The sequence below is a fragment of the Podarcis liolepis genome, assembly GCF_965112155.1.
Source record: "Podarcis liolepis genome assembly, chromosome: 17".
Classification (NCBI taxonomy): Eukaryota; Metazoa; Chordata; class Lepidosauria; order Squamata; family Lacertidae; genus Podarcis; species Podarcis liolepis.
Window position 1 is genome coordinate 22382993 of NC_139571.1, and position 21343 is coordinate 22404335.

Here is a 21343-nt window from a genome sequence, read left to right on the forward strand (position 1 = left end):
ACCTTGGAGAACATTCTGGATAAAAGCACTGATCGGGCATAGGATTGCCCAACTGAATGCCCTGATGCAGATAAGTCAGTCTGCATATGGATCAGTGTTATGAATGTAAAAGACTGTCTGGTAGAGTGTCCTGCATCTGTCATGTCCCAGTCCCCAGTTGTCGTGGCTAGCTGTTCCCCAGTTTGCAAGATTCTGCCTCAGGGATCCTGCAGACACAAAGCTGTTCACAAGTTCCTTCCACTGGGAAACAATGACAGAGGAAAGAGGACTTGATGCCTGAAACTTGGGATTCAGATTCCTTTTATGGAGGACCAGAATCCTTAGCTCTGCTACATCACCAACTGCGCAAGGCCCTTCATTGTAGTGCAGACTCCTGTCAGAGAAGCTCCTGAAACTCTGGCTCCTGGGCCAGAGTTTGGTCTGTTAAAGTATTGCTGTTTCTCAGATGGACAAAAGGGCTTGGTCATTCAGCATGTTTGACTTACTATTTAAATGCTAGGTCTAGTTCAGGGAAGAATTATGTATTATATGAGCCCGGGGATGCTTCTGAAAATGGAATCCCCATGTTCAGTTCTCCTCTTCACCCCTGTAAACTGTAGCATCACTTAACCTGTGTCAGAATGTCGCCATATTATCTAACTTGCTGTTCTGACTTTTTAACTGTAGGGAAGGTGGGGCAGGGAAACACAGAACTTGGCGACAGTGGAATTGAACTATATATGGTGAATACAGCAAGCAATTAAAATGTTATTACTGTGATTGGTACAATTCTCTCTTTATTTGTGCTTTTCTAGGATTCTTTCCAAGCAGCTCTCAAGGATGTGATGCTTTCCTGCGCCATAAGATGACGTTAATTTCTCCATCAATACTGAAAAAATATGGAATTCCATTTAACAAAGTGAGTTTTTTTTTTAACCTTGGGGTCTTTAAGCTATTGCATCAAAGTTGGAATAGTTATACATAGGTAATTTATTTGGACATAAACTTCAGCTAAGGTGCACAAGTTAAGAAAGTTAAGTCTTACTGCAGAAACCATGACAGACAAGTATTGAGTGAGATGAGAGAAGCATGGAAAAAAGAAGGGATGTGTCCCTTCATCGCTGTATTCCTCCATGGATGCTTCTGAGTGTTTAGTGAGAATTCCACATTTTATATTTCATTGCATTACTTACGTTTATGTCTTGCATTCTCTCCAAAGAATTCTCTCCAAATGGCCTGCTTGACTGTTGCCTTGGCTGTGGCAGACCACTGCCACAAACTTTGCTATCCAGATTTCATCTCTTGCTGAATATTCAAACTGTAGTGGGCTCTCAGAAGACGAATTCCATCTCAATATAAAATAGGTGAAAAGAGGGAGATGACTTTTGATCTTTTTTTCAAAAAAAAGTCATGAGGAGGATTAAATATGTAGCTGCTTCCAAAAGCTAAGTCAAATGTTTCTGTTCTCTTGATGTTTTGCTGCCCACTTGATAAGCTGTTGTCGTTGCTAGAGAGCTGCAGCCTTTTCGCAGTAGGATCATGATACGCCAAGAAAGCTTTCAGCAAGTTGGCTGAAATTTTAGCTTGGGACAGATTTTGCTCAACTCCACCTTATGTGGAGTATCTGTGTGCTATGCAGAGATCTGGAATCTCTAAAGAACTAATGTCTTCTCCCCCACATTTCTAAAATATCCACTTTAAGTTTTCCCTACTTGGCGGTTGATGTGAGAGGGTAGGAGGAAGACTGTGTCTCGTCTACAAAAACGGTTCCAATGTTGTTCACTAGTGTTAAAAAACGAAAAAGGATGATGGTGTTCTGATTGTGTAATATTTTTCTTGCCTCTAAACTTATTATAGTACATTCTTAATATGAACAATGAACATTTCAGATATGGAAAGGAGTATGGATGAACTCTCACTGGATTTTAAAGGCTATAGTATGTGTAGCAAAGGACCACTTGCTCCAGCTTTCTTACGAGATAGAACAGGCTGAAAGGTGTTTGCCTCTTAAGTGATCAATGGCTGCAACCACCACACCATCCCATTGGACATGTGGTGGCATCTTCTGGAACAAGGAATCCAGATCTGCAATATTCCTGAGCGGGTCAGACCTCAAAGTAGGATACCTACTTTACCTTCAAAAAACCACATAGCTTGAGGACCTACGCCTGTGAGTAACATCCTCTTCAAGTGAAGTTCATTGCTCAACTCTAGGCTTCTAATTCAAGTCGAAGGAAGCTAGAATGATTCAAGTTAAACAGTGATGCCTGTCTAACTGCACAGATATACTTTCTAAATAAGCAACTGCAGAAAGAACAGCTTCACAGAAATAACAGAATCCTCTATGTGAATAAGTTATGTGGGAGTCTTCCGCAGGCTGAAGTACACAGGCAGCAATGTTCAGGATAAATGGAGACAAAGACATTCTTAAACCACCCCATTCATGAAGGACTTTAATTGACAAATGGGAGTGGTCAGAAAGGATCCTTGGTTATGCTACGTCTAGCACATTATGCACATAGCCAAGGAAAGTGACTAAAGTATAAATGTGCACATCCTTTTATTCTTTGTAATGGCATCTCAGCTTAGGAAGAGACAGTTGCATTATTTGTATTATATGTGTCAACTACAAAATTTCTCCATACTGCACATACGAAATAAAATCCTGCAGTTTATAGCTGTCATTTTGTATTTCACAAAGTCAGAGCAGGGCATCTTCTAGCATGGGAATACAGCAAGGCTGTCAAAGTAGTGTAGGCAGGAGGATTTCTGTTTAACCTCTTCAGACTCATTTTTGCAGAAGACAATGGGTTTTCAGCACACAAAGTTTCATTCCACTTCTACTTTTATGCGCTTAAGGCATTTGTATATTGTCCTTCATACAGCTGTATCCTAGGGCTAGGAACTTTTCAGTTTCCATTTAAACATTTTGGATAGCTAAATATTATGTCACCTTGTACCACCAGAGAGCAGTCTATACCCTACTGTAGTTCTAATTAATAGGCTTCTGTGAGAATGTGAATAGAGAGAATCAGGCTGTGATCTCTTGTGGCTTGGAGTGATAGAACTGGAAACGTGCTAAACACTGATAAGCCAGCCTACGCCTACCAGGTGACAGCTGAACTGCTGGTTGTTGCAATAGCACACCTGCTAAACTGTCATCAGTGGGGGTGAGTGACAAGATAAATTTGGGAATTGCTGGCACAGAAAATGTTCATACTTATATGCACTCACACCAGACTCTTAAAAAACTCCAATCACAATCTCAGCATGTGCACCTGTGTGCATACTCCCATATTTATGTGCTTATGCTTCGATACAGTACACAATTGCTACCAATTCGTAATGGTAGAGTAATAGGCTATTTAATTGCCTTGTGCCCATATTTTTGTGCGCGCACACAAATGCATCACATAGAGTACAAACCTAGAATTATAGTACTTCCTCTCTGATTATATCTAAGCATTCACAAATATCGCATCTTGTGTACATAATCTGCAAGTTCAGAAACTTGCTGATTTCCCCACCCCTCTCCAGTCTCTCATGAGCTAACAAAAAGTAATGTTTATGGCATGATGACGTACATTTTAATATGAACTATGCTATTGCATGTTTATGGTCGCTCTGTAAAGAAATTTAACACTTCTATAATAAAAGCTTTTTGAATTTGCTGAGGACTGTGGTTGGTTGCTGGTTCAAGGAGTTAGGACGTAATTGCACCAGATCTCAAGATTAACAAATGGGGAGCATGAATTTTATCTTAGCAAAGTGATTTTCTAATCTATATAGCGGTTGTTGTTGTTTTTCAAGTGACTGTGTTGTTTTGTTATGTATAATGTGAAAGTTGGTGCTTAGGAATTGGGCAAAGGACATAACTTGAAGGAGGTAAGTGACTGGGCTACATAGGGGCCCTATTTTATTGAGGATTCAGCCACACAAGCTATGGGGGCTGGTTACCAGATGCACCTTCAGGATGGTGGCTAGAGGCAGCATAAACAGCTTGTGCTATCAGCTGCCTTAGACCACTTAACCATTTCAGTTTACCCAGCAGGTACAGGTAGACTGAGTTGGGTTCCTCCGCTAGAAGCAGCATTGTCTATTTACACCAAATTCTTGAAAGCTCTAGGTAAGCAATTACCGTATTTTTCGCCCTATAGGACACACTTTTTCCCCTCCAAAAATGAAGGGGAAATGTGTGTGCGTCCTATGGGGCGAATGCAGGCTTTCGCTGAAGCCTGGAGAGCGAGAGGGGTCGGTGCGCACCGACCCCTCTCGCTCTCCAGGCTTCAGGAGAGCCGCAGCGCCAGCCCCACAAGGTCGGGGGACAGCAGGGAGGCAGAACGCTGCCATCCCACTGTCTCCCGATGTGGTTTGGAGGCTGACGGCAGGGAGACGCGTGCTTCTCCCCGCTGCCTGCCCCGCAAGTTCCGGGGACAGCTAGGAGGCGCAGCGCGTTTTCCCGCTGTCCCCGGACCTGGTCTGCAGGCGGGCGGCGGGGAGAAGAGCGCTTCTCCCCACTGCCGGCCCCACAAGTGCCTGGGGGAAAAATAATTCCCCCCCTTTATTTCCCCCCCCAAAAAACTTGGTGCGTCCTATGGGCCGGTGCGTCCTATGGGGCGAAAAATACGGTAAGTGATGGCCTCTTTCAATCCAGCTCAGTATGTCACCCCTGCCCCCACCCAGGAAAAAACAATGAAAACTGAACTGCTTGGTTTTAAAGAAAAAGTTACTATGGAGAAATTGGGGGAAGAAGCAGTGGCTTCAAGCTGTGGCAAAGCAGATCTGGACTGGATATCGAGAGAACAAATAGTTCCTGAGTATAAGAGGAGCTGCTGAAATGAAGTTGCTAAATCTTTTTCTTTCCTCTGGACACTTCATGAGATTAAATCAGTTTAGCTTATGGGTATTTTATGGAATCCTGGCCTTTCAGACAGCTGCCCCCAAGGGGCATTTGCTTCCTTCCAACACAAATGCTATTATGTCAATGAAATTGTGTCTCTTCAAGAACTTGTATTTAGTATTTGGAGCAGTGCCTGAGTTGTCCTACAGCCTTTTCCTTTTTTTACTGTGCTATGTGCTTTGTTGAAAAACTCCATAGTTTGAGTGCCTAGGTGATCTCCTGTTAATTCTTCCAACTTCTGTGTCTTTCCATTGCCTTGTGACAAAAAAATATATCAAAGTAAAAGGAATTTCAATGCAGTGGTGAGCAAGAATTCATTACATAAAGTCCCACATTCTCCATATCTTGCACTTCCACTCCTTGTACCCTTCTGCTGACTGCAAAAATTGTACTCCTTTAGGAAAAGTTAAGTCTTCCATTAAATAAAACATTTCTGAAACTATAACATACTTTTGTTTGGAGCTACAATGCTGTGAAATGATTCTTTTGTAGTTTCTAATTTCAGCCACTGGCATGGCAGTTATATCATTAGTAGGGTCTCAAATAGATGCCTTCAGGCAAAAGCATGTTTTGCAATGGTAATACTGGTAAATGCAAAAGTTAATTCTTAAGACGGTTTTACTATAAGAGTGCCTAAGTATTTGTCCTGGAAGAATATTGTCTAGACAGCTCAGATGGACTGTGCTTTATTGGTTAAGCCTGGAGCTCAGAAACGGTTCCTCAGGACCTACTGGGTTGTTTTTTTTTAGGAAACCAGGCAGAAAACTTATCAGAGAGCCATAATGCAGTGCAAAATTGGCTTGCTATAGTAAGATCTCCTTGAGGTGCAGCAAGTGATGAACTCAGGCAGGGGGAGGATGGAAAAGTCATAAGGAAAAGTTGCTTGAGAGGGGAATGGAAGGAGAAAGAGAAGTCAGACAAACATAAGAGATGACAGATGAATTTGTTGTTGTTGTTTAGTCGTTTAGTCGTGTCCAACTCTTCGTGACCCCATGGACCAGAGCACGCCAGGAACTCCTGTCTTCCACTGCCTCCCGCAGTTTGGTCAAACTCATGCTGGTAGCTTCGAGAACACTGTCCAACTATCTCATCCTCTGTTGTCCCCTTCTCCTTGTGTCCTCCATCTTTCCCAACATTAGAGTTTTTTCCAGGGAGTCTTCTCTTCTCATGAGGTGGCCAAAGTATTGGAGCCTCAGCTTCAGGCTCTGTCCTTCCAGTGAGCACTCAGGGCTGATTTCCTTCAGAATGGATAGGTTTGATCTTCTTGCAGTCCATGGGACTCTCAAGAGTCTCCTCCAGCACCATAATTCAAAAGCATCAATTCTTTGGTGATCAGCCTTCTTTATGGTCCAGCTCTCACTTCCATACATCACTACTGGGAAAACCACGGCTTTAACTATACGGACCTTTGTTGGGAAGGTGATGTCTCTGCTTTTTAAGATGCTGTCTAGGTTTGTCATTGCTTTTCTCCCAAGAAGCTGGCGTCTTTTAATTTCGTAACTGCTGTCACCATCTGCAGTGATCATGGAGCCCAAGAAAGTAAAATCTCTCACTGTCTCCATTTCTTCCCCTTCTATTTGCCAGGAGGTGATGGGCCCAGTGGCCATGATCTTTGTTTTTTTGATGTTGAGCTTCAGACCATATTTTGCGCTCTCCTCTTTCACCCTCATTAAAAGGTTCTTTAATTTCTCCTCACTATCTGCCATCAAGGTTGTGTCATCTGCATATCTGGGTTTGTTGATATTTCTTCCGGCAATCTTAATTCCGGCTTGGGATTCATCCAGCCCAGCCTTTTGCATGATGAATTCTGCATATAAATGTATATAAATTAAATAACCAGGGAGACAGTATACAGCCTTGCCGTACTCCTTTCCCAATTTTGAACCAATCAGTTGTTCCATATCCAGTTCTAACTGTAGCTTCTTGTCCCACATAGAGATTTCTCAGGAGACAGATGAGGTGATCAGGCACTCCCATTTCTTTAAGGACTTGCCATAGTTTGCTGTGGTTGACATAGTCAAAGGCTTTTGCATAGTCAATGAAGCAGAAGTAGATGTCTTTCTGGAACTCTCTAGCTTTCTCCATAATCCAGCGCATGTTTGCAATTTGGTCTCTGGTTCCTCTGCCCCTTCGAAATCCAGCTTGCACTGACATGTGAATACAAATGGACAAATGTTGAGAAATTTGCCTGCTGCTTAAATGTGTGCTAAAGCAGGAGCACCAGCTTTCAGGGGCCAAAGGTACACCAGCCCCCTCAATATTTGTCTTAAGGGGACCAGGCCCCCTCAATCTTGAGCCAGCCATGTGCTTGTGTGACGTCACCTCAATCTTGGGGGCTGCCTGACGCCTCTGTGAATTTCACCATGGCTCATTCTATCTTATTTGATGGTTGATGTAGTTCCACCCTGTACTTACTGACTTTTTATGTCGCTATGCATTGCTGCAATACCGTTTTCTCCCTGATTCCTGGTTCTTGCTCAGGGAGGGAGATATTTAATCAGTTCTCACCATGTTAGTTTTATTTATACTTATAATGGTGCTGTCTTTAAGAAGGTCAGTAAAACATCTCACAGTCTTTTATTAGTTGTCCACTTCAGGAAACACCAAATGGTTAATGGCTTTCTATAACAGTAACATCTTACTACCTGATAGCAAACTTGACAGTCTTTAGAACACAAGGTGTGGCAGGGGAAAAAATTGCCGGATGTTTCTTGGTACAGGGGGTCAAGCAAATCTTGGATGGAAAACGTTACCAACTTCCATCAATGCTGCAGAATTCTATGTTTTCTTCCAGTTGTCCTATGAGTTTCCTTTTTTAGAATGGTGAGCATGAGAGAGTGGACTGAACAACCCTCAAGTAGAGAGCTGATCTCCATGAAGTAGGACACATGGCCACCCTGTCTGCTATTGATGCCCCCCCCCCCCAATTTCCCACTGTTACTTATTTGTGTCAATTTCATTCATTTATGCAGAGTATGAGTATGTACTTCTTCGGGACAAGTGAAAATGGCCAATTTCTTTCCTGTGAACCAAAAAGCTCTCATGGAAACCTTTGGGTAGAAGCTGGCGGGTTGTTTTTTTAAAGGAAACATTGAGTCGACATAATCAGTCCATGTGGCCCATGCAGATGTGGTCATCCAAGACCACAGGTGAAATGGAAAATCTAGGGGAAGAAACACCTGGACAATTTTTATTCATTGTCTTTTCATTTTTTTTAGATAACACAGGAGGCAGGAGAGTTTATGATCACTTTCCCATATGGATACCACGCAGGATTTAATCATGGTTTCAACTGTGCTGAGTCAACGAACTTTGCAACGATCAGGTGGATTGACTATGGAAAAGTAGCTAAGTTGGTAAGTCAGATTACATTATTAATACCAAAGCTATCAATTAGAATGTGTTTTTTAAAAATGGACTTGTGAATTATAAATACCAGCATGTTACGCTCTTACGAAGACTTTATGATCAAAAAATGCATGGTTTCATTACCACCAACTGTGAACAAATGATAGTCAGGTACTTTGGTTTTTCTCTTTGTCATTCTTTTCTTTATGCTTTGGTATACTAAATTTCCCGGTTGTGAGAACATCACATCTTCCATGCTGGCCTGCTAGACCCAGGTAGGATTAGTGCCACCTAGTGCTTGAGCCAGGAATTTAGTCTCCGTACAGAAACTTTTAATAGGTACTGTTCCCAGAAGTGGCTTTGATTTAAAGTTCTTGCAACTAGCTTAAAGCTAATTGGAGGTTTGGTCTGCATTCCTTGCATTGAAGCCTGTACATTTTCCTTCTCCTTACTTGCTATCTAGTTGCCCAGGACTCTTGCAGGCACCTAGTCTATACTCCTGTTTGATTTAAACTTGGTTTCGATTGCTGCTTTTCTTCATCACTGCCATCCCTCACGGGAGGTCTCGCTACTGGGTCCTGGTCAGTCAGCCCCGTAATAAAATCTGATGGCCTACTTGGTGTGTGTGTGATTGTGGAAGTTTTGTTTACGTGATTATTCTGTTTCATTAATGTCAATATCCTGTTATCTACATAGAGCACAGAGGTATACTCTGTATCTTGGATATTTCCACACCCTTAATCTATTTTGTCAGATGGTGCCTGTCAGGAGCATTACCTTAACATTGAATTAGAGTAATTGGGGGCTGATACGTTAACATGTTTCTAAACAACAATAGCAACAGGTTATGAACTACCTTTGCTCTCCTCCCATGCTAGATTTGCTACTTGGAAAAACCAAAAATAATGCAATGAAACAAAGCAACACTTACTGGGTATGTCCTGCTGACAGCTGTGATAATAGCCCAACTTGTTGACATATGTGGTGGCTGTTCCTTACATATGTGAACAGAGCAGAGTGGCACATTAGACCCGGGGTGGGTGGGTTGCACTTAGCATTCTGGTGGGACCTGATATGGAGGTGCAAGGAAATTGCATGTCACAGCTTTGATGACTGCATATCCTTGAGTATTCCATTCCTTATTTGCCATTCCTCTTTTTTATTGCTCTGGTGCAGTGTTTTGTGTGGCTGTCATCTACCAGACAGTGTAAGATGTGTTGTTTTGCTTTGTTTTCAAGTAAATGTTTACTACTGCTTTTTTCCTGTATTACACTTGAAAGTACAGTGGTACCTTGGTTCGCAGACTTAATCTGATCTGAAGTCTGTTCCAAAACCAAAGCATTCCAAAACCAAGGCACGCTTTCCCATAGAAAATAATGCAAAACGGATTAATCCATTCCAGACTTTTAAAAACAACCCCTAAAACAGCAATTTAACATTAATTTTACTAACAAGACCGCCGATCCAGAAAATGAAAGCAATAATCAATGTACTGTACTATAAAATAAATAAGACAGTATTGTAGATGATAAAAATTAAAATTATGTTTTTTCTTACCTGAACTGATAGTCATTGTTTGGATGGGGGGCTTTTATCCATTTCCAGTCACTCACTCACTCACTCTCTCTCTCACTCACTCACTCACTCAGTAGCTGAACTGGGTTCCACACAGTCACAAAAACAAATTAACCAAAAAATCCTCAAAAACAAAAATTCAAAATAAATAGCAAAACCACAAGCACCAAACATAATGCGTTCTGGAAGTCAGTTTGAAATGTTCAAAAACCAAGGCGCAGCTTCTGATTGGTGCAGGCGCCCCGGAAACAATAGCCGACAGCTGCACCGGACGTTCAGCTTCCGAAAAACGTTTGCAAACCAGAACACTTAACTTCCATGTTTTCAGAGTTTGGGAACCAGGGCGTTTGAGTACCAAGGCATTTGAGAACCAAGGTTACCACTGTAAACAAATTTTTTTAAAAAAGGAAATTCATAAGATATTGAAAGAGAATGAAACCATGTTGCTATGTGAGACCAAGAGGTTTTGGCACTTGTATAAATGCCTGATAATTTCAGTCACCTATACTCGAGAAGTATTCTACTTGCTTCAGGCAGGGTGTCGATGGGGCTACCCATTGCCTCCCATAAGCAGATAATGAATGCTAGACAATCCCTGGAGCCTTGCATTGCAGGAAAGAGCAGCAGTGGTATGTAACCTTTCTTTCAAGGAAGCTTGTCCACTATTATAGATTTTATTGCTGAACCTCAGGGTTCCCTAGAACACAGTTTGAAAGCTGTGGAACTGGAAGGTGGGCATCTCTTCTGTTTGCTTTCCCCCATTCACACCCATCCGCCTGCAGTTGCACATTTGGCAGTGCTGAGGTATAGCTGACCTGTGGCTGTCTGTCCTGGATGCTTTAGCTGAGATTCCTGCATTGCAGGGAGGTGGACTAGATGATCCTTGTTGTCCCTTCCAACTCCATGATTCTATCATTTGCTCTGTGCCACTAACTCATCCTACTCCAGTCTGCACCACGAATCCATGTTACAAAGCTTCTGTTTCTGAGCTTTATGTTAGAGGCCAATAAACATACTGATGAGATCACATTTTAGGATGTGAAAGAAGGGCAGATGGAACATTTTCTCAGACTTCTGTGGATTTTATTATTTACCTAATGGAGCTTATATCCATCTTGGTTGGCTAGAGTTGTGTCTTTCCGTGGACAGCATTTTGGAGTCATTTTACTCGAGTGCATTTTGTGAATGTTGGTAAAACAGATGAACCAGTGACAATTACTTTATGTGTTTTGCTGGGGTCTCTTTTAATTTGTGCTGAGCCTGCAATATTTGTGCTGAACTAGGAGCTATATGCAGACATTAAAACTGCTGAACATAAATGTTTACATACTGCTTTGATTACCCCCCGCCCCGTTCTTAGAAAATAAAGATTTCTTTAGAAGTGATTCCATTAAAAAGCATTACTTTAAGCTGGAAGTAAGCTTGTATGTTTCTCCCTGGGCAAGATTCCCTACTGCATCAGTAGAAAAAGAAACATTCTGGGTATTCAGTGTTGTAAAACCCATTCACAACTTTAAGCTGTCATCTGTTTGCTTGATGTATATCCATGGTCAGCAACTGGATTTTAACATGGGCCACCTGAATTATTCAAGCATTAGAATGCCAGCAAAATTGGCACTACCCACTGACTTATTCCCAGGCAAACTGAGAGACAGGCAAAGGGCTGTTCAGTGACTTTGGTGGAGCTTTTCTTTCAGGCACCTTTTGGCTTCCTGATTCTGTTTGCCTTTGACAGTTGAGTATGAGCAGCTAAGGAGCATGGGGAGATCCCTGGCAAAGCATCTGTTTCTGCTCTTCGAAGAGCCATTCGGTAGAATCTCAGCCTGGAAGTTCATACAATATTTTGTTTATCTGTTTGCTGAGCATTTATACCAACTTCTGTACTCTGGAGTTTGAGAATGTCAGTGGTCTAGTTTGAGAATCTGTATGTTTCTACTACAGTCGCCTGCCTGTGTCAGAACTAGTTCTTTTCTCAACTCTAACATTGATTAGGTCTGGGCGATATATGTTTTTCAACATCGCGATATATCCCCAGCTAAACATCACGATATTGCTGCCCTTGAAACTGACCCAGAAACTCCAGCGGGTGCAGAATGCCGCAGCGAGACTCCTTATGGGGTCTTCTCTGCGGGATCACATTCATCCAGTGCGATACTAGCTGCACTGGCTCCCTGTGGAGTACAGGATCAGGTTTAAGGTGCTGGTTTTAACCTTTAAAGCCCTTTACGGCCTAGGACCCTCGTACTTACGGGACCGCCTCTCCTGGTACGCCCCACTGAGGCTTCCTTAGGGTTAGCAAATCACAGTTCTGCAAGAATGGGAAGCCACAGCCAGCAGAATTTCTCTTCTGTGAGCTGTCAAAGGTAAGGCAGACCTTTCATGGTCTTTAACTATACCTAGCAACCCCACAGCCTTTCCAAAGAGGGAACAAAGCTCAGTGACAAGTGCATGCAGATTAATTCCCTGCCACCTGCAATTGGAAATATGCAGGTGGGAAGTGATAGGAAAAACATTTGCCTGAGACCCTGGAGAGCTGCTGTCAGTCCAGGCTAGATGGACAAATTGGCTGCTTCCTACATCCTGTGCCCCATAAGTTTCCTGACCCATAGCTCCCAGCCTTCAAAACTGTATTCTCTGCTTCCTTTCTGCGAAGCACAGAATCCTTCTTGCCCCTAGGCCTTATGTAAGGTAGTCATTAGGCTCTTCTTCCCTTCCCCTGTGATCATTGTTTCCTGAGGATGAGGCTTTTTAGCCCACTGCCCAGTTTATCCCACTCTTTAAACTACTTTGTCTGTTTCACTCGAGATTATTAGGTGCTTCAAATGTTGCAGATAAGGTCACTGAAAGATTTTATAATGTAAGCTATACTGTTGCCATTCCTGCAGTCTTCATTATTTATTAGCTAATTAATTAAAAAGTGGAATTTCTCAAGTGCTGTTGATTTGCAGGGCAAAAGAAGGAGGAGGAGGATATAATTCTTAGCATTGTGTGAATACACTCTCATGAAATATATTTAAATCCTTTCTAGAGAAGTGAATGATCCATTTCCTATTGCAATTGAAAGGTCAATAGGTGATATGCTTAGAAGCTTGATAATGAATCATGATTTGCCTTCCTCCCAAATGCCAATAATTGGGGTCAGAAAGTGTGTGATAGAACATCAGGACTCCCCCCCGAAATATTTTTCTTATAATTGCTAAATATTAAGATAAATCTTAGCCCGTGCCAGTCCCAGAAGGAATAAATAAAGTACAATAAAATAGAATTTATCCTCCTGGTCAATTTTGGCTGAAGCCAGTAGAAACATTTGTGGAGGGAGGAGTTGATATACTTTAGGGCAAAAATACAAATTCTGTCCTAAGAGATGCACCATGTAGATCTTATTTTCAAGACGGAATTATCAGATGGTTGCAAACTTAAACTCCTTACCTTGCAATTGAATTCTTCTACACTATTACATACAGTGAACACATGATAGTCTTCCAGTGCACCTGATTTTCCTTTTCAAGAAGAAGTGTAATATTTTTAATTTTTGATACTACAATAATCCCATAGTATATTTGGGACATTTTAGCAAGGTGTTCTAAAATAACAGCAGCAGTGACAACAATAATTTATTACCTTTGTATACTGTCCTTCATCTGTAGATTTCAGAGCAGTTCACAACATAAAAATACAAGACAAGAACGCAAAAGACCTAATAAAAACAAGAACAAAACCCCCACAAAGTAATAACCCCCCATCTCAATTTCATTACATATTTTAAGAAAGGCAAATAAAATAAAAATTGGGATGCACAACTGATAAGTTGTTGTTGTTGTTGTTGTTGTTGTTGTTGTTGTTGTTGTTGTTGTTGTTGTATGGTACTTCCTAATATCGAAATTGTCCTTTGTAGCAGGATGGCTTTTTGTCTTTGTACAGTAAAATGACCTAAAGAACTGGGAACAAAAGGAAAAATAGCACTGTTCCCCAAAGGCTTCTGCAAGAATTCACTGCAATAGGTAGAATATTGCACAAGCTCTTATGCAAGCATCAGAATATACTTGGAATTAGTCATTAGGGTGGCCATATTTTGTAGAGCAAAAAAAGAGGATGGTACGACGACTCTCATTTTAAATACCCCCACTATATGTAGGCTATCAAAGCTGTGATACATTGCGGGGGGGGGGGGAGGAGAAGAGGAAAGCAAGTCTTCACCCACCAGTTATGTCTTTTGTCTCATCCAGAAAGTACTGTATAGCCAAAGACATTTTGGCAGATTTGAAAAATCCACCTGGATAGAAATTTAACCTCTGAAAAATAGGGCGTGTCCTGGAAAAAAGAGGCAAACCTAAATTACTTTCACTTGCTTTTTTACTGCACAACACACCAGCAGAAGATGTACAACAGTGCCCACTGAACAGTTCAGTGCACAAAATAACCTGGGCATCAAAGAAGGGAAGAGAGAGCCATGTGCACAGCAGGAGCTTTGCTTTCACTTTTTGAGGCAGCAGATTTCCATGGGCACTTGTCCTTCAGAATGGTTAACACTACCACCTAGTGTTCGAATACAGGAATTGTGACAAAGTTGGGGATAGCATCATCTCTTCCAGTTCTTGTGAGTCCATTTCCTGTCTTAGCCATTGGCAAGCAGCATGAAAAACGACGAGAAATTAAAAACCACAGAAAGAAATGGATGTTCAATTTTTTTTAGGTGTACAGCAAGGCACAGAGTAGTAATAATAATAATAATAATAATAATTTATTCTTTATCTCCCGCCCATCAGGCTGGGTTTCCCCAGCCGCTCTGGGCGGCTCCCAGTCAAATATTAAAAACAAAATACAGCATTAAACATTAAAAACTTCCCTAAACAGGGCTGCGTTCAGATGTCTTTTAAAAGTAGGATAGTTGCTTATTTCCTTGATATCTGATGGGAGGGCGTTCCACAGGGCGGGCGCCACTACCAAGAAGGCCCTCTGCCTGGTTCCCTGTAACCTTACTTCTTGCAGTGAGGGAACCGCCAGAAGGCCCTCGGTGCTGTAAGCTGCATGGTGATGATGTGGTGCTGGTCCAGTCTTAACATTAATGCAAATAATAGTAATTTTATTATTTATACCCCGCCCATCTGGCTGGGTTGCCCCTATGTCTCTGCAGTGTGTGAGGAATACTTGCTGTGGTCTCTAGCCATAAATTTATGTTAACTATAGATTATGCAACATATACCGATGAACTGAGTGAACCAAAAGGTGGTGACCTTTAATGGAAAGGACCGAAACAGAGAACAATATATGTCACATCTGTTACGATCATTTTAACGTATCTAAAAGGAGACAATTCATATGGGTTGCAGTTATGTGCACATAATTAATCACATATTGCAGTTGCGTAGAAATGCAGATACCCGTTTACAAGACTTCATCGTTGGTGTTTGTAGTTCATTGCAAATTAGAGAATTTAAAAATCCTGTGCTTTCCCCCCAAATCTCATATCCTTGTCTTTTGATTATGTTTATATATTCCAAAGGGAGGAGTCCATAAACATTGGTATAGATTATAGCAGGTTTTGAGGGTACCTCAAAAGTCCCCCCCCCACCCTTCCCTCTCATGATGATCCCATATTGAACTGACTAGTACCTAAAGCAAGATGTTTGGCAGTCTTTTCTTCTGAAATCACGGTAACTAAAAATGATTAGCTTCTTTTGTGAGATGTAGTCCATAATCACTCATGCATATTTTGCAGCAGGAGCTGCTTAGAGACCTTTGTTGTGTGGGTAGGTTAGATCAAAGTGCTGGCCTGCAGGTTGTATTTCATTTCCCCCCCTTTAGTGTGATGAAGTGCAGTTGTTTTGATGTTAGGTTTGATGGATTTGTTTGCCACTGCATTCATTAGCTTCACATCAAAAAACTGACAGACTGTTAAATGAAACTTTGGCTTAGATTTTCAGCTTGACTGTTTGGAGACATTTGTGAAGATATTTTCTGTTGCTACTGCAGCCTCAAGCACCTAGGACTATCTCTAAAGGGAAGAAAATTATTTGCTATGCTAATTTCTCCGACTTTAAAAAGAATATGTTGTCTTGAGGTTTTAAAAAGAACACATCTTGCCTATGTTATCCACAGAAAAGATGATATTTGTAGTACCATCTACATTAACATTTGAATAGGTAAAACGAATAGCTGTGCCTGAAAATTTGGCAGACTAAAAGGAATGATACTAGCAGCAACAAATGTTCAAGCTGCTGCTGATTTTTATAGCAATAAATGGTTTAATTAAATATAAGTTTTATTTGATACACAATAGCATTCTAATCTTTGATGCTCAATTAAACAGATACATACCTGAAATAAGCTACAATCCTAAAACCTTACTGTTGAAAGTCTACAAGAGCCAATCTAATGTCTTCTGGGTGCTGTACATTAGGTAATATTAGGGAAAGTGATAGGGAAAAAATACTGCAGCACTGATGTCTTTTGTCATTTGTGCATTCCAGTTATTTGGTTGTCTTGTTGCAATTCTAACTATAGTTGTGATAAATATATAGGCAACGTGAGTTAAAAATATCTTTGTAATAAATCTTTGAAATGGTATAGATTTCTAAATGTTTCTTGGCTTCCATAGTGATTGCATCTGGTCTGATATTATGCCTTTCGAATTCAAATCTCTAATGCTGCCTGTTTGTGAAAGCTCTCTCTAAATAATGTATGTCAAGTGCGTTGAACACTGAAAACGTGCTTTATGATTGCATGGGACACGACCCTTCCCTGTGCAGGCAGAAATCAGCATATTTCTCCCCTTTCCCTCATGGCCAGTCCTCAATGTGCATGCCACAATCTGCTTATTAGCATACAGACAGAAAATCCTATGTGCATGTCTATGCCATCTACATGGTTGCAACCCATAAGAGAGGTCTATCATCCTTCATTGCTTTTTCATGATCACTCCCAGCAAATCTGCTTATGTGCTCTCTTCCAGGGTAGCCTAGATAAATTATCTGCTTTGGTAATGAAAAAATATGCGTAAGACTGGTGCTAATCACAAGCACAGAGCTTGCTTGTTTGTGTTTTGAATCAACAGTTAGGTTTGGCCTTCATAGATTCCCAGTATTGCATAGTTACCACTTTTACACCCTTGTGAATGACCACATACGGTTGCACTACAAAGAAAACTCTATTCATTCACTTCTTTCCTCTGAGCAATTAATGAAAACTCTGTAAGAGCCAGTCGGTTGCACAGCTGCAGAACAGGAATAGTTCTACTTCCATCTCTTAGATATGATAACAAATGCATTTGCAAAAGCAGAATTAAAGATCTGGTGGTCCTGGATATTGAAATTAACACCACCTATAACCACCACTGATTGCCTTCATGTTGCACTCTTCCTTTTGCACACCAGATGGAAAACTGATTAATATGGAATAGAAAGAAAAAGGTTTGTACAGATATGAAAATGACATTTCTCTCACAGCAGGGCAAGTCATGGGAAGAATGGAGGGATGTGGGGTGAACTGGCTATTAATTTATCTGGTGATACATTTTATCTCAAATCCAACAGTTAAATCTCAAGCGATTAGACTACTGACACCACTAGAAAGGTTGATTATGAACATGACTGAACATCCAACAAAAATTATCTATTTTATGTAAAATACTCACTGATCTTGCCATTGGACAATGCTCAGCTATTAAACAAAATTGGGAAAAGGACCTAGGCATAAAAAATGAGGAAGCAGATTGGAAGAACCTATGGACAAAAAACTCTCTAAAATCAACATTAACTAGCATGTATCCACTAAAAGAAAATTATTTTAAGTTAATATATGACACCTGTAAAACTCAGCTATATAGAGAAAGCATCCTGTTCAGCAAGATACTTGACATGACTTTTCATATGTGGTGGACATGTGAATTAGTGTAGCCATTTGGGGAAAGGGCATTTAAAGAAATAAGCAAAATCACAAACCAGGATGTACAGCGTAATTCATGCCTAGGTTTATTAACGATCTTTAGAGATACCCAAATTATTACACAAGGAACTTATCACTTTTCTTTGGGTTGTGGCACAATTACTTATAGCAAAAAAATTGGAAAGGACTTGATTACCTACACTTTGCACAATGTAAACAGAATGTACGGACAATCACCTTTTCAGATAAACTAACTTAAGAGAGTAATGCACCCTGAATTACATATCCAATATGGAATTTTTTGGTGAAATATTCACCCCTTTGCAAAATATCAGAGTGAATGTCCTAATGACTAGCACCCACCAACTATGCATATAGATTTATGGGAAAATTTGATGCATTGGTCTTCAGTTTGGGGACAGAGGGAAAGGGGGGGGAAGCTATTGTATTGATAATGACGATGTTCATGTTTATATTTTTCTTGAAAATAAAACAAAGAAAGCATTATTGCCTAAGGTTGTCATCGGGTGTTGTGTTCACCTTGCCACATGACTATGTTTTTCTTAATTCTAATAATGAACAAGAATATGTGGCATGTGTGTATTTATAAATACAAACAAAGGTTTGGCTGATAATAATTTTAAAGTTCCCCCTTGCATTTTTATTTTATGTAGCACAATGAATATTTTTAATTCTATCCCCTCAAGAAAAAATGATGTTTGTCTCTAGTGGCAGTCCTTCAGGATCTTGTTTTCATAGTGCCAATCCTTCAGGATCTTGTTTGTCACTTATCACTAGAGACTTCACTCGTCTGTTTAATGAAAATTAAACACCATGCATGATTGTAATAATCATTAGGAGTGGGGCTGCCAGGCAGGAAGGGATGAGGTGGTTGCTAATTCATCAACAATAACCCTGCATAAATGTGCTCCTGGTGATAAGCGCCTATTGAAAGCAGGTCAAATCCTGTAATGTTTGTGCCTGTACTTTTTATCAAGTATGACGTGTAAAGTGGCAGATGGAATATGACACTAGTATAATGTGAAAGAAAACTTTCATTCTGTGTGTCGTATACTTAAATGCTGCCTGCAAACATATAGCTGCAAATCACATGGTAGCAATTTGGTCAAAGACAAGCCAGTTTTACGTATGATAACATGAATATCCTCACACCAGATGTACTTTAAAAAAACCCTTTGGGGAGAAGTAGTAATGCTTCTACCTTCACGTGCAACTTTCTGGCAGAAACAGCTTGTAACTGCAAAAGGGTTTTTTTTTTAACGGTGCTCACAGCAGAATAGGCAGATGGATTGCTTTACATATTTCCCTTAATCCCTAACATCCATTCATCCTTAATGCCAACACGAAGAGGGACATTAAGAATAGAAAAGAGAGAAGTCAGTTCAGTGCATTCAGCAATTTCGTTTGGCCAGATTGCTGAAAAGTAGAAATCCAAACAGTTGTTTCTTATCTGTCAATATATCCTGTAATAGTTGAGTTCTGCAAAGAAAGATACCACAACACTACAACCATATGTTGCAGTAAAGAGCCAATCTGCACAATTTTCAGCTGGAAGGACATGTAACTGATACTTTTAGAAGAAAGCTAGAGTGCTACTTCTCAATCTGGTCTCAATAAAATAAATAAATAAATTAAAAGGTAACATATTTTCATATCTTTTGTGATTTGAAGCATTCTTACAAATTTGGATCTCTTGTAATGCTAAATGTTAAGTAGTCATACTGAAATTACAATAGCTCTCTAACTCACTAACGTGGTAGGGAGCCATTACTATTTGACTTTGAGAACTATATTTTTTGTACAGTATCCAAAATGTGGTTTGGTAGCCTTCTGTCTATTTCCATTATTATTATTAAGCAAGAATATAAACAGAATCTCTTGCAGAAATATACACATTTGGGATTTATCATTTCTCCCTCTCCTGTAATATACTGTAATTTTAAGTGCATATTTTGTTCAGTCTGCCATTTAGCTTAATTTCCAGACAGACAAACAAGTTTGGAATTATTGTAGACTCGCCAGATGGAGCCATAGACATGTTTGTATTCATAGTTTGCAACTCTTTTCTTGGAATGTGAAATGAGAAACTTTGATTCTCAGAATTTAGAATGTGTGACATTTAAAATGTGAATCCCCATAATCTTCTTTTATTAGACTTGGAGAACCTGCATTCTCTGTGGATTATTGGGTTGTTTTTCTTACGTATTTTGTATTTTTTATACTGTGACTTTGTCTTGTGAACTGCTTTGAAATCTACACAATATAGGGCGGTATACAAATTTAATAATAATAATAATAATAATAATAATAATAATAATAATAATAATAATAATAATAATAAAATATATATCAATGACCACAGGTTGGGAACTTAGGCTCCACTTTGTAGATGAAGGCAAATTACTCCTCAATCCTTTTTTGCATCACCACCACCACTGGACTTACGTTTTCAACCTGTCTTCATCAATGTGGAACTCTCTTTCAACTCTCCTGTGCTTTGTGTGAATCCTCTTGTTCAGGCTTGTACTTTTGTTGAGCTTTTTCTTGGTCTTGTGTGCCGTTTCTGTAACTGCACTAATGAACTTTTCATGGTACAAAACAGACTTTTAACATCAGTTGTGCTTTCTGTGTACTGAGTTTATACGGTGGGTACACTGCCGCTTTGATACACCCTTGTGCACTTAACTTTCATGGGCCTGGATTCAAAGATACATACAACTAGTTACATACAGTGGTACCTCAGGTTACATACGCTTTGGGTTACATACGCTTCAGGTTACAGACTCCGCTAACTCAGAAATAGTGCTTCAGGTTAAGAACTTTGCTTCAGGATGAGAACAGAAATCGGGCTCCGGCGGTGTGGCAGCAGCAGGAGGCCCTATTAGCTAAAGTGGTGCTTCAGGTTAAGAACAGTTTCAGGTTAAGAACGGACCTCTGGAACGAATTAAGTACTTAACCCGAGGTACCGCTGTATTTCCAAGGACCCTTCAGAGTTATTTCTCAATTACCAGCCTCCCTCATGCTGCATGATGAGATTGGTCAGTTGAAACTGAGAGGTAGAAGTAGTTTGTGATGTGGCTGACGAAGTTCTGACACTTAAAGGAAAAAGAAAAAAAGAATTCCATTGGGCATGTCTCTCCGTATCCAGACCGTGGTTTGTTGCAACCTTTCTCTGGGACCTCTATCCCTAGATAAATGTACTTAACCAGACCTATGGACCTGCGTACACAGGTATCGCATTTTATAGTGCAAACATATGCATATTTACTCCTAAGTAAGTTTCACTGTTTTAAGTGGGGCTTACTTTTAAGCTTGTTGCTGAACTCCAGCTCCAACCACCTCTGAACATTGGCCTTGCCGGCTGGCGCTAATGGTAACTGCATGTCTAGAGAGCTGAAGGTTCCCCACCCCCACTTTGAACAGCTTGTTTTGGACCTTCACCTGGCTAGAATGGTGATAACCGTTATGATGCGAAATTTCCTTGGAAATGAAATCTGTAGACCATTTGGGGGGCAAGGGGGAGAATGTTGAAAAATGCATTTAAATCTGTGCAGTTACTTCATCCAGTGCTAGATAAAATAGACAAAGGTGGCTTATAAATTATTAAATTATTTAATTGCATCTCCGGTATGTGCT

General features: G+C 40.4%; 1 protein-coding gene across 7 annotated transcripts in view; it reads left to right on the forward strand.

The window, feature by feature from the left end:
* The window catches only part of KDM4C (lysine demethylase 4C), a gene marked incomplete at its 5' end in the record, with an annotated part of 188174 nt that overhangs the window by 39745 nt on the left and 127086 nt on the right, over positions 1-21343 (forward strand). For all 7 annotated transcript variants that reach the window (XM_083482243.1, XM_083482240.1, XM_083482245.1 and 4 more), the window contains 2 exons: positions 795-898; positions 8098-8235. In XM_083482243.1, the coding sequence (XP_083338369.1) occupies positions 795-898; positions 8098-8235 (242 nt within the window). The remainder of the gene's footprint in view (positions 1-794; positions 899-8097; positions 8236-21343) is intronic.